This window comes from Corvus cornix, chromosome 12 (assembly GCF_000738735.6).
Source record: "Corvus cornix cornix isolate S_Up_H32 chromosome 12, ASM73873v5, whole genome shotgun sequence".
Classification (NCBI taxonomy): Eukaryota; Metazoa; Chordata; class Aves; order Passeriformes; family Corvidae; genus Corvus; species Corvus cornix.
Genome location: NC_046342.1, coordinates 39,971 through 56,090, shown reverse-complemented (window position 1 = coordinate 56,090; position 16,120 = coordinate 39,971). Strand labels below are relative to the sequence as shown.

The window sequence follows — 16,120 nt, the reverse complement described above, 5'->3', positions numbered from 1 at the left end:
TATATATCTGCATATACTAGCAGCTCTCTCCCACCACATTCCTTTACTGTACTCTTATTGTTTGGTTTCTACCTGTTTCCCAAGTGAAATGAGTAGGCATATTTCTCCTTGTCTCCTTCCACAGAGAGGATAAGAACAAGCTGATTTATTATTCAGTGTCAGGTGGAAGAGCTGTCTGAAACATTAAACTGCCAGGAAAGCTGTGCATCCCTACCTTTCACTATTCCATGTGAGCCTGGAAAACAGAATATTTCAACGGGAAAGTTTTCCTCCAAACTTCCAGGACAGACAATGTTCAAGTCCACTATCCCAGCAGCCTTGGCAAAAACATCTACAACGCAGCCCTCAGAGGCCCTCTCTACTTCCTAAAATTCTCCCAGACTTCAGAAAGGAGAAATCACAAGATATGTACTTAAGCCTCATTCAAGCCATGAAGAGTCCTAGCTACAATTTCCCTCCAATTCACTACTGTGCTTACCTCCACTGTGAACCCAGGAGGACACAAAAGTGTAATGGCTCACATGAGTGAAAATTAATCCTGGAATACAGAATTTTTCCCACCCCAGAATCCCACAGAAGTTAAAGGTAACCACAATTCATTCACATCATTTAAGGAGTTTCATTAGCAGTTCACAAGGACAGAGAATAGAATGATGCAGAATACCTGCAGGGGCGAGAGAAGGGCTTCAAAATTGCCAAACATCAGAGTGATTAGTAGGAACACTGTGAGAGCCTACATGCAGGAATAAAGCTATAGAGCCCATTAAATGCCTGGCACTGACAGAAGACAACTAACTCTTCTCTGCATTCCTTTCCTAAGGGGTAATACTGCAAGTGTCATAGTAGTCAGCATTCCTTCAGCCCTCCAGAAGTCCAGACAAATAACTAGTATGTGTCACATGCTCCACTTGGTAAAATCTAGATTCAGCTACTCAATCCTTCAGTGTGTGTATTCACTGACTAAATAGAGCTGGAGGGGATGAATCATAAAAATGAATTCAAACTTTAGAACTTAAACGATGGGGCATATTTTAAAGCACGATATGCAAAAAACATACATACATAAGCAACAAAATAACAGCGCTGTAGAACTGTTGAAACTGAGGATTGGAAGGGAGCTCTGGAGGTCATTTACTCCAGCCTTCCTGCTTAAAGCAGGGTCACCACCAGACATGTGCTCAGGACATTGCCCAGTTGGGATTTCAGTGGCTCCAAAGATGGAGGCCACAGAACCTATGGGCAAAGAATAGAAAATAAGTTACACATGGCACATTGTGTTCATGGTTACTTGTGTATGTGCTAGCGTTCTGTCTTCAGTTTTTCCGGACTGTTCTGCAGCAACACAAATAATACTGGAGGCTAGAGCTGAACAACTCCACAGCTTGATTTGTTCCAAATGACTCAAATCTGCTCTTAAAATATTTCTATGATGACTGAACGATCTTAGAACAAGACTTCATTGTATCCAATGGGGGGAGGGGGAAATGTTTTAAAAGAATCCCACTCCCCAAACACTGCTCTAATTTAGCCATTAAGTGCAAGTGGTCTTCTTTCCCAGGCATTACTTTGGATATTTTGGCTTCAGCCCACCTTTAAGTAGCTTCCCAAATTGGACTCAATTAGTAGAGAACATACATGCAAAAAAAAGAAGTTATTAATAACCCCTAAAAGAAGAAATTTGCAAAAATGCCTTATATGTTGCATTTTGTGTCTGAGTCAAACGTGTCTGAAATAAAGCCTGACAGAGCTTCAGGAGGAAGCAGATGTTATACTCAACCCCGTAAACTGCACCAAGAGCCAGAAGTGTCTAGAGCATACATACGAACCTTCCTACCAGCAGATGCTCCTCATCAGTACGTCCTGAACCCGTTTCATCTACACCAACCACTGCAACCTGACTCTCACTCTCACAAAAAAAAATACAGTCTCTCATCAGTTTCTAAGTCAGCTACGTGCTGCAGTGTGGCACCTTCCCATGGGAACATCCCATCTCTGCTGCTCATCATCACAGCACCTAGCATGCTTACCCCAATAAACCATCTTGAGCAAGAGAAGACAAACACCAAGCTATTCACAGGCAAATCTTGTGTAAGACCACCATCAGCTCTCCACCACTGACAGATTCGACTCATCTGTCTGCAAAGACAAATTTTCATTTGAAGCTGGCTAGAATTTAGTGTTAGTATTTAGAGATAGTTTTCGGAGTATTTAGTCACAAGAGCAGGAGACAGCTCTGTTGTCTGGACATTACTTGCCCCAGGGCAGAACAACATTCTTTCCAGTTAACTATGCTTTAGATAAAGTACCCTGGGCCAAAGCTTATTTCCTTTTAAAGCCAATTGTGCATATACTTGTACACGTGGCACTGCTATAACATTAATATAGTGAATACAGAAATTACCATGTAATGTTTATTACATAAACAAACCCATGCAGCAAGACAGAAAAACCCACACAAGACAAAACCTGGAATACATGCACAGCTGAAAGCAAGTTACACATGGCAATTGCTAACATTTTAAGAATGACAGGCTTGTAACAGGTTATTAATATTAAATTTCAAGTAATACTCCTAATATTTTTTAACTTCTTAAAAAGCTTTTAAAAAAACCTTCACTTCTGAAAGTCTTTTGGTAGAAGCCCCTTGCGAATAGAAAAAGGAGAAACTTTATAAAGGTTACGTCAAGTCCTCTGCTCTCCACCTGCAGCAATTTCACAACCAGCAATAGTCCCAAAACAACCCCAAAGCCCTAAGGATTTACAGAGGAACATACAACTGAAGGCAGGAAGGAGGCTGGAGCTGGTTGATGAACGAAGCAACTACAGTTTCATCTTCCACTGGGGAGTGGGGAGCTCAGACACACCTCCCTGCCACTCTCCCAGTTCTCCAGCCTGTCCAGCTCAGGCTATTCCCAGCCTCAGAGGTTCCCTTCCAAACCTATGAAGACTGAGGCTCTTGAGTGCACAATACATGCAGGAACGGGCAGAGGAGGGCAGGAGAAAACAGCATCCTCGGAGGAAAAAAAATTTAAAAAACCCACCCGAATTGCTGTCTTTTCTATGCATTGCTTCCCTTTTATCTTCTGAACACAAAGCAATTTTAAGACCAAACAGAATTCTCAAAAAGATACATATTAAATTGAAGATTGTGTTCAGCATGCGTAATCAAAAAGGTTCTTAACAAAAGGGCCAAACCTCCATGTAATGGCAAGGAAGGAATTACAAGGAGCCAGAAAAGAGAGCCGTAGCTCTACAACTACACAATACACTTCTGGGAAAGAGGCCTTCAAAAATCCTTTCACAGATCCAACTAAACTCTCCAGGAAAGTTTATTTGTGAAGCAGACACATCACCCTTTTCAAAACTTTAGAAGGGCAAGGGGGATAGGAGGGCTGGGGGAAGATAGGTGGGGTGTGAGACAGCAAAAGGTATCAGAGAAGGTTGCAACATCCTCTACCAGAACAGCTCCAGGAAGGATGCTCCTGTTGAACACAGTACTTGGGCAGCCATGGGGAATATTTTGACAATGCTCAGGATACACAAGTTCTAAGCCCAGTTACTAGCTCATATATTATTTTTGCTCTCCTTTATCCCTTCCCACCATTCAACTGGCAGATGACAATACTTACATAAAAGAGTGAGCTACGCATCCTTTCATTATAAAGAAGTGAATGACCACAGACATCTTTCAAAATCCATTCTTAAAAAGAGCAGTAGATTAAAGGTCTTTTCTTCTTGTGTTTAGCTATGGTTTGCAAAAAAGAGACTCAAGCTTTTTCAGTCTTCTCATAATGCTAGAATTTACCAGACATGCATGTGCATACACATGAAAGGAATAAAAATACAAGTAGCTGCCTCCTGTTACAAGACATTCAGTACATGTTTATACTTTATTAACTCCCAGTATAATACAGAATTCAGCATTGTGTTTGCTATGTGCCACGGGGAAACTTGTATTTACAATTAGGTTTGATGTGCTCAAAGATTTTTCACCAAGGTCACATTAAACCAAGGCAAATCCATCCATTCAGTATTTAACTGCCTGTACTGTAGCACAGTTGTGAGAGACAGCACTGACTCAGGGACTGTATTTATGGAAGTTTCATCAAGAGCAAAGGTGACAAGAATTAGAAGTTCATACCCTAAACAGGATTGAAGAAGGAATGCATGTTAAAATAAGATTAAATTCCAGAAGTAAACATAAAATCTAAAATCCCTTTCCTTCAATTTACTTTTTCACAAATTTAATTAGGGAAACATCCCTAGCAGTCTCATTGACACAGTAAGGAAATATGTGATGTTGTAAACTGATGACACAAGACAGCAGTTTTAAAAGTTTGCTGCTTCAAACAGCAAGTGAGCTATTCCAATTTCATAAGGGTTTTGGCCATTTCCAAAAGGAGAGAGCTCAACATACTACCATCGGTTTAAGTTTAAACAGCTGTGCTCATAAAACAGACATTCCCGTTTCCTGCCCATAAAACATTCCCAACCCAGTTAAAATAAAGGAGGGAGAAAAGACAAAAATCTGGTGCTGCAACTGCAGAACCAAATCCAAGTATTTATGAGGGTGCCTTGCTGAACTTCCAGGCTGCAGTGCCTGTACTCCTACCAAACACCAGGGCACAGCTCCAAGGACATGTTGGCACATAACTTTCCTGCTGATGGGGAATAAAGGTCACTGCAGCTCTGGCCACTAGGTTGCAGGGTCCATCTGCATTTCCATTAGATCTCCCAGCTTGTAAGCAGTTAGAGAACAACACAGACTAAGCTGTTTTTAGAAAAGTTGCACCAGAGGCTCTTAATTTAAAAAAACCTCAAAGCAGCTGCAGAGTTACAGGTGTGGGTTTGTGGATGCATTTGTTTATACTAGGGGTTTAGGATCACAGACATCTGTACAAGGTGAGATGCTCAATTAATAATTCAGATGTGCATATACAAAACCATCTCATGAGTATTAGAAGTCTTAAATTATTTGACATTCAAAATACAGCTACTGGAGTCATGGAATTCCTCCTCTACAGGAGAGGAAAAAGGGAAAATACAAGGGCAGTTCAGGTACTTTCTAGCCTCTCTGGGTCCACATAAGAAACAAGTCACCTTAACTTTCAAGACAACTCTAGGTGTGGGGGTTCTTTTAAAGGCACAATCCCTGCTACTTTGTCATTTAAGATTGGCAACAGTCAATAAACAGAGAGTGCGCAAAGCCAAGATGTTGTCAATGAAAACCTGTATTTAAGGCTACAGGGGCAGATTTCTCCTGTTTGTCTCCCCTGAACAGGTTTGCTGCACAGGTAAGGGCACAGATCTTGGCACATTCTGTGTGAGCCCAACACATGGCAGAAAATGTTTTCTTAAGTCCCTGTCACTTCAGTAAGTCTCTCTGGCAAGACTGTCGTAACTCACCTACGAAACAAAGTTGTATTGGACTGGTCTCTGTTCCCACTGACTTCCCAGAGGATCTCATCACAACTGAATAATCACATGTTAGATGGATCACACTCATTAGGAAAAGTACCTGATAATTCTGCCCTCATAGGCTCTATGAAACCTTTGCAGCTGACATGACAGGCCAGCTAAGTGCCTTCCTACCCACCTGAAATGTTTTGATCACTCAAATGCCAGAAGGAAAAGACAGTCATACCCTAAGTAGACTGAAAAATTCAGAAATGTTTGCCAAATGCAATCATACCAAAATAAGCAAGGTTTAGATTTAAGTAAAATTCTTAATAAAGATACACAACGAAAGAAATACATCCAGTGTGACACTTTAAATTGCAATCTACTGCATTGTGCTACTTCTCACAGAATCATAGAATATTCTGAGTTGGAAGGGACTCACAAGGATCACCAGTCCAACTCTTAAGTGAATGGCCCATACAGGGATTGAACCCACAACCTTGGCACCATACTCTGACCAATGCAGCTTATCTCAAGGAACACCTCCCCAAACACACATCTAATAACCAACCCTGCCAGAGTAAGAGGATTTTTCAATTTAACAAACTATTCTGGTTTGCATGCACTTCAAGCTAACTAATTTCCACTTTGTTGAATGTACATTTTGTGTAGCTATGCTGTATGCTACAGAGCCCAACTGCACATCAGCCTTTAATCTTTTATGTACACATATGACAGATTTTTACATTACGAGATCTCATTCATCTCAAACACCAACCAGTCATTCAAATTTACAAACAACCATCCATGTTGTTATGAAAGACCAAAAAGCTGGCCATCAAAAGCTAGAGCCGTTACACTGATTTAAGATCATAGAGCTTATAATTCCATTATAATGGGGAGGAAAGAAAATCAGCATATTTTTCTAGAGGACGAAGCCAGCACAAAGCCATCTTGAGCATACTGATGCTTCAGAGAATGCATAAAGGTTTGCATTTTCTTATACATTTGGTCACACTAAATATGCTGCTGTATTTGTAATGCAAATTCTTCTTTAAAATCCTCTGCCCACCACCACAGCTGTACGATGCGGAAGAATACCCCAGTACTGCTGAGTGACAGAGGGAAAACCATTACCAGGTGTGTAAACTGGACTTCTAGAATGAGAAATGTCAGAGTTGGAAGCCACAAAAGCTTTAAGACAAAGAGAATCACATAGAAGGCATTTGCTGAGACAAAATAACACCTCTTGTTATAGGTCAAGCCTTGCTGTTAGTGATAGTACAGCTATTAAATTGTGTACGTTTGTAAAAAATTCAAAAGCGACAGAAGAAAATTTGAATTGGAAATAAACAGATCAATCCCTGTTCTTCACTTCAAGAGAAATTATTTCTGTGAAAAATTATTATCCAGTTAAAACACATGGGAACATTTGATTTTAGCCATTTCTTGGTTAAAACCATATACTTTTTGAAAGCATCCCCAAAAGGGAGCCAAGTGGAATTGCTTTGCACAGCTGTTGAACACCGTGAACCAAGATACAAGTTAGAAGCTTTTACTCACGTGGATACAAGTCTCAGCTACTGTTTTAAACTGAGCCAGAGAAAAATTTAAATCAGGACCACGGCTGGATGATTTCTGCTGAATCAGAGACCTAAATTTATTTAGGGAGGTATGTTTTGGCAAGATGACCTTCCTTCACTTGATAGTATGCACCAAAGCTGAGGACACACGCTACATGACACGCTTGTTTCTGCTCATAGCCTGTTGGGTGGGGACAGTCACACTCATCCAACAACAGCCAACTTCTATTTCAAAGGCCAAATGCTCTCTCCAAACAACATTGGAGAAAACCACTAAATAATCATATACTGACTGCTTGAAAATGCATTCTTTCCATCTCCTTCCTAACACTGCACTGTTGAGAAGTTTCACACAGCTTCCAAGAGCTAGAGGGCTGAGTGGACTACAGACATGTCATGCTACTCAGCCACTCTGGGCAGCACAGCCAAATTTCTCCCTCAAAACACACACAGCCTTATGCAGCAAGATGTGAGAAAATCCCTTATGGTTTAGAGTTACCCATTCATAGAACAGAACAAGTTCCAAAAAAACATCATCCTTCATCATCAGAAAATACAGAGAATTTTGACCTCGGAGACTAAAATCAGATGTAACAAACTCTCTGTGCACAGGAAGCAATGAATCTTGTTTGGTTTGGGCAGGTTAGATGCCAGTTATGGTCTTAGGTCAGTATACTTCTCTGTCTTGAAGTCAGAGATGAACTACAGGCCCAGTTCTGCGCAGCACTGACAGGCTGAACCATGAAGAAGGACTTCCTAATGAACTTACCAAATACTGTCTTGCTGCCTACAGCACAGCACTCCGCACCATGCTGGGAGCTCGCCAAGCTTCACACTGCACACCGGCAGCATTTGAGGGGTGAAAAGAAAAAATGTAAGGAGACCAAGGACTGCAGCACACAACAGAGTCTGGTCCATCCAGCACAACTCAGCACCCCACCAGACACACCACTTGTTTCAGTGAGAGCTGTATAGGTCCTCATATGGCACAGCTGCTTCCCGAACACGGACACAGGACTGCAGAGAATCCACATCCATTCCCACACTGACCTTCAACTATGTCGGGGCCAAACATTCCCAATTAGCCCCATGTCCAGGCACACATCTAGACACCACGTGGGTCCCTGCTTGCCCAGAGCCCTAGCAGCAAAACCACCTGTTTGTGGCCAAGACAGACCACACCTTTTAGCAGACTCCTCAGGCAAGTCCCCACTCCAAAGTAAGGTGAGCCTGACATCCGCTGCCTAGTGTATATTTTAGCCAGATTAGTAAAAACAGCTGAGAAGAGAGAAGGGGGAGGAAAGTAGGAGGTAGAAAGAAGGAAAATGAGCTGGAGAATGGGGAAACTAAGAAAAAAAGCCAGTTTGCAGTTATTGTACTTAAAACTTCTGCTCTTCTCTGAAATGGAGGCTCCTCCATTCATTTGGATGCCAAAGTTGATTTATGTCATTTCCCTCTGCTGAGGTTTTGCAGATCATATTTCAAACCCACATTATATTCCTCTGTTGCTGGGTTACCAAATCTGAACAAACAATTCTCTGCAGTCTGCCAAAAGCAGAGAAAGAAAGCAAATGAATGCCTGGAGTATGCATCACCCTCTGGAAGTCATCTTACGGTCCCATGCTGCTACAGATTAGTCACAAGCTCACATACCATAGACTGAAAGAGGAAATGGTGAACCTGTTAAGTCCGGGGGCAGTGCACAGACTTGAGAACCACTGCTCCCATCCTCCTGCCCCCTCCTAGTAAAATCAGGCAATTTTCCAAATCATTAGCATTCTTTTGCAGACTAGAAGAAATACAGTCCTAAGTCAAAGGGATAAATTGGGTATTAATACCCCTGAAACTAGCAAGCACATTCCCATAGATTTTGTAAGGATGAATCAAGATTTGAAATGAGGAAACCGCAACAGCCCATGTGACAAAACACAGGCGACTGTAGGTTTGAGACTTTCAGTTTCCAGGCAGGATGTCTGCCACATCAGGGGCTGCACAAACTTCTGCCTTAGGGTTGTGGGAACACACAGATGTCCCCCACTGTGAAGCCCTCTGGGTTCACTCCAGCCCTCAGCAATATTGCTTGGAAGGAATCTTCCCCTGCAGCACCTGTGCAGAGAGGCCACCAGCATGCAGCTTTTGGTCTAGTGTTTCTTATGCTAAGATGGTCTGCCCCTGTTCTCTGAACACCCAGGCAGCCTCCCATCCCACCTTCAAGCCCCAGCTCTCAGGTGCCTTCATCTGGGACTGCACATTGAAGGATGCCAAATGCAAGGCTCTAATGAATAATTTATTTGTGTAAAGACAAGAAATGTTGCAAGAGAGACTACATCCCAGGACAGACCTCAACCAAAGCCACCAGCCTGACAATAACACTGCCACTGCAGCATCCCCAGGACTGCTAATTCCCAGCAGCCAGGCCAGACAGACCCCGCTCACTGTGCAGCTGCTGTCTGTGCTGCTCAGGCAGCAGCTTCACCGCCAAGCTCAGCAGCAAGACTAGCTTAAGATGCTCCTCTCATTCCTTGTTTGCTGCTGCTTTAACAGACTCCGGGTGAGGTGGTACCTGCACAACCACGTGCAACACGCCTGTGACCCAAACTGGGGTATTGGCCTAATTCAAGAACAAAACCAAAAAAAAAAAAAAAAAGAAAAAGAACAAAGAAAATCTGGCTCGGTTCCACAGTGTAATTTTACTATATCCCCCACACAGGACAGCAAATGCTCAGTGCTGCCACACTTCCAAGGAAAAAACAGGCAGCAAATTGCACTACCGCTGCCAAACATTGAAACCTTGGGTTTAACTTAATGTAGAAACTTAGAAACAAATTATCTAATGCTTGCTGGAGGTCAGGGACAGCCCTCACTCTGGGCCAAGGCACACACAAACACCACAAACCAAAAGTAAAACGTGACTTTTCCCCAAGACCCAGCTCTCAGCTGAGACTACACCAGTTTAGGGAAAACCACTTCTGCAGAAACATGGGGGTTTTTTAAATAATTCCACCTGAAGGTCCTTACTATTCACCCAAACATTTATGGATATTCTAATACATAAGGTATAGTTAATTTTATCAGAAAAAGCCCAAGAAGAACATTCAGCAATTTCATAAAATAATCTGAAATCATCACTTCAAGAATATTATGTCATATTTTTAAGAAAGGCAGTTCAAGGAACACTAGCAAAGAAAATTAATTTAGTAACATGAAGCGTTACAGGTTACTATTTCTAGTACACCAGGAAAAATTGGAACATTTGATTTTTCCCATTTTGTTTTTTTCGTAAGTAAGGATATGTGAGAAATGTAGCTTTTCCAAAACACAGTACTAAGTGTCTATATCACTGCAAACATCAGATTACTGTTAGGTGTGCCTCTATTCTTCACGAAAAGCAACTATGATTTATCAAAATATAAGAGGTTTAATTTACACAGGACTATTTTGCTTACCCTACCCACAGTTTTCAGTCTGATTTGACAGTAGAGACAGCAAGTGTGTTCTAACATTTCAAGTGTGGCAGGTGTTGGACTCCAAGTAACAATCACCATTAAGTCCCCAAGACAGATTCACGAAAGTATAACATTTTCTATTAGTATGTGCAAAATTGGTATCAGTTTCATAAATTCAATTTGCAGTTGTACTTTCCCTAGTCTAGATTTACATATGTATAACCAGAATTAAATTTCACCTAAACAGGTCTATTTAAAGAAACATTTAATTTATGCATTAAATCCTTTGATTTTAACAGTGCTGCAAAGTTAGAGGTGATCTCAAATGACATTAATGTCCTTTCCTTTCAGCAGGAATCAATATATCATCTGAATATGTATTAGGAAGAGGTTGCAGAGGTGTACCTGAGGCCTTAGAGGTATACCTTAGAGGTAACTGAACAGCATTATTTACCATGATTAAACAGAAAGACTTGGTCAATTCAGCATTGATTCATGAGCACAGAGGGTCTAATCCCAGTCTGTCATGGGTTTGTTAGGTAACTTTAGCCTAGCCGTTTCTTCCCTCTCTGCCCTTATGTTCTTACACACAATATGAGCACAGCAGTACAACTGGCAAAATGCTTTGATAAATCCAGTGGGGAGAATCACTGCTACGTCAGCGAGCAGTTTACAATGTCTGTCTACAAGGCACACAACACTACATGAGGTAGACAGGAAAGAGAATGATTTCTCCTTCACTTCTGAAGATGCACAGTTAAATGTTACGTTAATAACATGTAACATAACAAAATGTTAAACCAGCCTGGATAAAATATACCCAATTAACTAGTACATATGTAAGTCAATTAAGCAAAGCAAAACTTCTGTCAGCGATCACAGATCCCGTACACTCCACCTCAACATAAACAGTACAAATACTACAGCCCGGGACACATTACCTTAGCTGCATCATACACCCCACTTGAGCTTCACAGGAAATGAAGCAGCAAGGTGTTACCTGAATGTTTCTTTCAAAGTCAGCTTGCAAATTTACCCAGGAATCATCCACAGAGAAGTCATAAAGCAGCATTAAAGTCAATACGTGACTCTTAAAGGCAAAAAACAAAAACAAGGGCCACTGTTACCATACAAAGAAATTAAGAGCCCTGTGCAGATCATTGCCAGTATTCTCGTAAGTTTGTTCTCCGCTTAAAAACCACAAACCATATACATCACGCTAACTGTGACATACTGACACGTGCTTTTAGACTTTAAGGATAGACATAGTTTACTTATGAACTTTCACATTATTACAGAAATAATTAATCATAACACCCATGTTTTCCAAGGGTTTAAACACAATTCTACCACCACCAATACAACATAACCACTTAATCAGAAAGGAGCTTTGGACAGCAGCCAGTTTCATAACTGAGCTAGTAGGTGGTTATAAATCTGACATCTCAAGCAACTCCAGAGTACTGAGAGAAACAGATAACCTCTTTTTCAAGCATGCCTTCCATGCCACATTCCCCAACAAATCATCAGGAAAGAAATAACTGAATCCTCAGACAACCACTTTTGTGAGCTGGAGTGTACAAAGAGGTGATCGTCCATGTAGGAAAAAAGTCCCAGCTCAGGTAGGTAGGCAGCCCTGTAATTTATACAGTTAGCACCATCACAAAGGCTTGCAGGGTGACTTACCAGCTGAAACACAGCCTACAGAAAAAAATTTGTTAGTTCACCTCCTAGAGGGAGTAAAAAACGAATAAAATCATTTGTTCACAACACAATGTAGTATTTCACTACAAGAAAACCAGTATCCTATTTCTCTGAACTACGGAAAACATTTATCATAATCTTTATTACAGTTTGACATTAATTCCCTTTTACAAAAGCAAAGGTGGTACTGAAAATAACAATAAGTCTACCTGGGGAGACAGTTTGCATTTCAGTTTTGTTCTGTCAAATAAAATTATAGAAGAAATGCAGCACAAAGTACCTTAAAAGATATATGAGATCAAGTCAGCACACATACAAATAAAAGAACAAACTTAGAGAAGACTTGACCCCAGTTAAAAAGGGGTTCGTGCGGAGGCTCAGCAGTGCAAGGACAGAGCTGCTCCCCACTTTCACCAGGACACCTTGGATCGCAAATACTGAGAGTACAGAGATCTTTACAAAATGGGGTATAGCTCTGACCAAAGACACTCGCCAAAGGGGTACAACAGTGAAGGTTAAGGGTCTGAATTTCTGCCACATCAGGGATTGTGTGGCAGGGAGGAGAACCTGGCCAGAAAGATCTGATGACTGTAGCAGAAAAGCCTGTACTTTCAACAAACTGCATTACAAAGTTCCCACGCTCAAAACCCATTTACCTATGGTATGAACAGGGCCATGATACAGGGATGCTTCATAGTATTAAACAAATTAAAGCATATCCAAATCTGCAATACCCAGCAGGACAGAAGACCGCTGTGTGCTTGCCCCGCACCCTGCTTTGTGCCACTTAGCTCTCTCAACATAGATGAACAAAGTAAGATCTACAGAGACTAAAAGGGCTATATTTTAAAAGGCTGCATGAAGTCACAGTTAAGAAGCAAGAGATGGAAAGCAATCCTGTTCTAGTTTGACATCAATCTCCCAAGATTCCCACATTCCCCAAGAACAACTTAAGTAAGCCAAGGTGGAGTCCCTTTAGGTTGGAGCTTGACACGAAGTAAGTCTTGTATGCAGCACTCCTCTAGCTGAGTGTGGGAAAAACAAGAAGTTGCATAAAACAGCAAAGATGATAAACTCCTCCTCTGAGCATATGCTTCATACATCTGGCTAAAGGTTTACAAGATCTACAGCAGACCAGACTCCTGCACAGCATCACAAGAAAACTAGAGGAGCAATGCTCTTTCTCCGAGTAGGCTATCACAGTCCTCAAGCTGTTCCCAGAATTGTCTGCCTCCCAGGTTTTGACTTAATTAGAATGGAACATGCACGCACAAAGCAAATCATTCAAAATGTTAAAAGCAAAAAGGAGTGAGTCATTGCTGATTCTGCCTTTTTTTTTTTCCCTTTTCTTTTAAATCTCTTTTACAAGCTTCTCAATTGTTACAGCCCTAAAAGAATGAAAAGACAATATCATCAAGCCTTTTTCCATCTGAAAGTCAAAACATATAATGTCCAAACACACATGGCACAGCCCAGTGACTAAAGCACTACCTGTGACCAAGGCAACCTGGCTCCCACCGGTGTGTCAGGCACTGCCTTGCTGAATAAGGTTGGGCCATCACCTCTCCATGCCAGCCGTGTTTTGCATCCCACATACCAGCTGGGTTTACTGACTTTTCTCTCCCTTGAGCTCAACTCCACAGCTGCCTCTGCCCTTGACTTCCAAGTTTCTGCTCCTGTATGCTGCGTAACCATGCTGGTCTCAAGTGGCTCTAGGAACAGCAGCACATCAGTTCAGCTTGCATATTTAGTTAACAAGTTTATAGCCATGTAATTCAAAGTAATTAACCTCTTTGCTTATGCTTGTTTAACACAATAAAAGCAAAAGAAAGCTTTATTTACAAGACCAAAAGACATACAGTACACAGGAAGGGAGGGCATTCACCGATTCAGGTGATTTTGTACCAGTCTGTTAAAAGGATTTACTTTCCCTTTGAAATACTGTATTCTGACTTTACTTAAAATCCATTTCCAACTGAGTAAGTTAATGCTAAGCCCCATTGGGTACTATTTTCACAGGTCAAATAAATCCACCTATATGCACCTCTTAGGGGCTATATCAGATGTTTTGTAATCAAGGCAAGGCCTAAATCAGTTTAAAAGCAGCACAAGGTTTGCCTGCATGCCAAATCACGGAACCAAACAAGGCTATAGGCAGGACAAGTTCCCATGGGCCATGCCCTGCAGTGGGCTGACGGGATCAGCTCATAAGGAACACAAGCCACCATTTTCAGACTGTCCCCCGGGCAGCACTTTTCCCACATTCTACACCTAGAGGAGATCTTGCATGAGAAAAACTTAATGTGTCAATTGCCTAACACAGCGTTTCTATTGATAAACTGTACAGATTAGATCTGGAATTTCCTTTACAAAATAACGTAATTAAAAAATATGCCAACGGCAGGACCTGCAACAAAACAAAGCTATGTGAACTGAAGTCTGCCATATTATTTTCGTGGTGGTCCCCAGTGAGGAAGTGATTAACACCAACGTAAGATTTCTCCTTCCACACAAAAGCAGGCATATGACAGCATCGCCACCGCACCCTGGTCCCGGCCATCGCCCCCCGCCGCCTGCTCGGGTTTCTCCCGGGGGCGCGGTGGAGGCAGCCCCAGCCCCGGGGAGGGGCAACCCCTGCCCGGCTCCTCGCCCTACAGCAGCCCTGGGGTGGCCCACCTACCGGACCCCGAGGCGGAACGGAAGGGGACGGGAAGAGAAAGAAAAGCGTTTACCCACCTCCCTCCCACGTTCCCCTTCACAGGAGCGGGGGTCGGGGCAGAAAGGCCTTTTTTTCCATCCCTTCCCTGTCGTGGCCCGGCCTGCAGCCAGGCGCCTCGGAGCTGTCATTTTCGGGAAGCGTGCAACCGCCCTGTCGGAGCCAGGCCGAAGCCTGGGAACCCGCCGGTCGCCCCTCAGCAGCCCCGGGGCCCCTCAACCTGCCGCCCCCACTCTCACCGCTCCGCGCCGCCTTCGCCCCTCCACCCGCCACGGCCGCGCTCGGGCCCAGGCCGCCAACCTGCCGCCGCCCCCGCCTCACCTCCTTCAGCTGCTCCATCTCGGTGCGGATGGTCTCATACTCCAGCTCCAGCTCCTCATACTGCTGCTTCAGCTGCTGCTTCTCCTCCAGCACTGCCAGCCCGTACTCCGCCGCCTGGATCTTCTCCCGGGTGGTCTCGCCCAGCTCCTGGAAGAGACGCTTGATCTCGCTCCGCAGCCACTCGGGCTCCGACTCCATCACCAGTCGGGCGTACTCCTCCTCTTCCATGGCCAGCGACATGTCGGCGGGGGGGCCGCCGGCCGCCGAGGCGGATGGGCGAAGGGGCGAACGCGCAGCCCGTCTTCCGCTCCTAACAGCGGCAGGGCCCGCAGGCGGCCATGGCAGGGCCCGCTCGGGCCGCCATCGACGGGCCAGGCGCGCGCTGCTCCCGCCGCGGATCCTCCCTGAATCCCGCCCGCCGCCGCACTCGCCGCAAGCGCCGAACGCAGTGAAATCATTCAAAAGGCACGGCCGGGCCGGCGCCCCGCGGCACGCTGGGAGCGGGAGTCCCCGGCAACCGCCGCGCCGCGCACCGCACAGCTCGCCGGACTACAGCTCCCGGCATGCATCGTGATGGGCAAGGGTTGTGGCGGGCGGAGGGGAGAGGGACCTCTGCCGGGCGGCGCGGGTAGCGCGGCGGGGAGAGTGTAGGGCAGGCGGTGCCCGGGGGCGGCCCAGCCCGACAGGGAACGCACCCCGGGACCCTTCCCCCCCCGCCAGTGCCCCCGGACACACATTCGGGCACAGGCCCCCGGACCACGGGCACATACCCCGTGCACACAGCCGGTGCACACCCCCCGACGGCCCGGACCACGCTCAGGAGGGCTTTCGGGGTGGGTTTGAGAAAGCGCCGGGATCGACTCGGTATGAAAGATGGGGCCTGTGCACCTGAGCGTGTTGGGGGGAAGACGTTCCGATGCGGCGGGCGGTGCCACAGCAGCACGGAGAGA

The 16,120-nt window shown here is 44.2% G+C and overlaps 1 protein-coding gene across 2 annotated transcripts in view; it reads right to left on the bottom strand.

The window, feature by feature from the left end:
• The window catches only part of BICD2 (BICD cargo adaptor 2), a 60,899-nt gene extending 45,294 nt beyond the window's left edge, over window positions 1–15,605 (bottom strand). Inside the window, exon 1 of one of the 2 annotated variants that reach the window (XM_039559111.1) lies at window positions 15,171–15,605. In XM_039559111.1, coding sequence (XP_039415045.1) covers window positions 15,171–15,410 — 240 coding nt within the window. In that variant the 5' untranslated portion in view covers window positions 15,411–15,605. The remainder of the gene's footprint in view (window positions 1–15,170) is intronic. The other variant, XM_039559112.1, reaches the window with a different exon arrangement.
• Window positions 15,606–16,120: the final 515 nt, after the last annotated feature.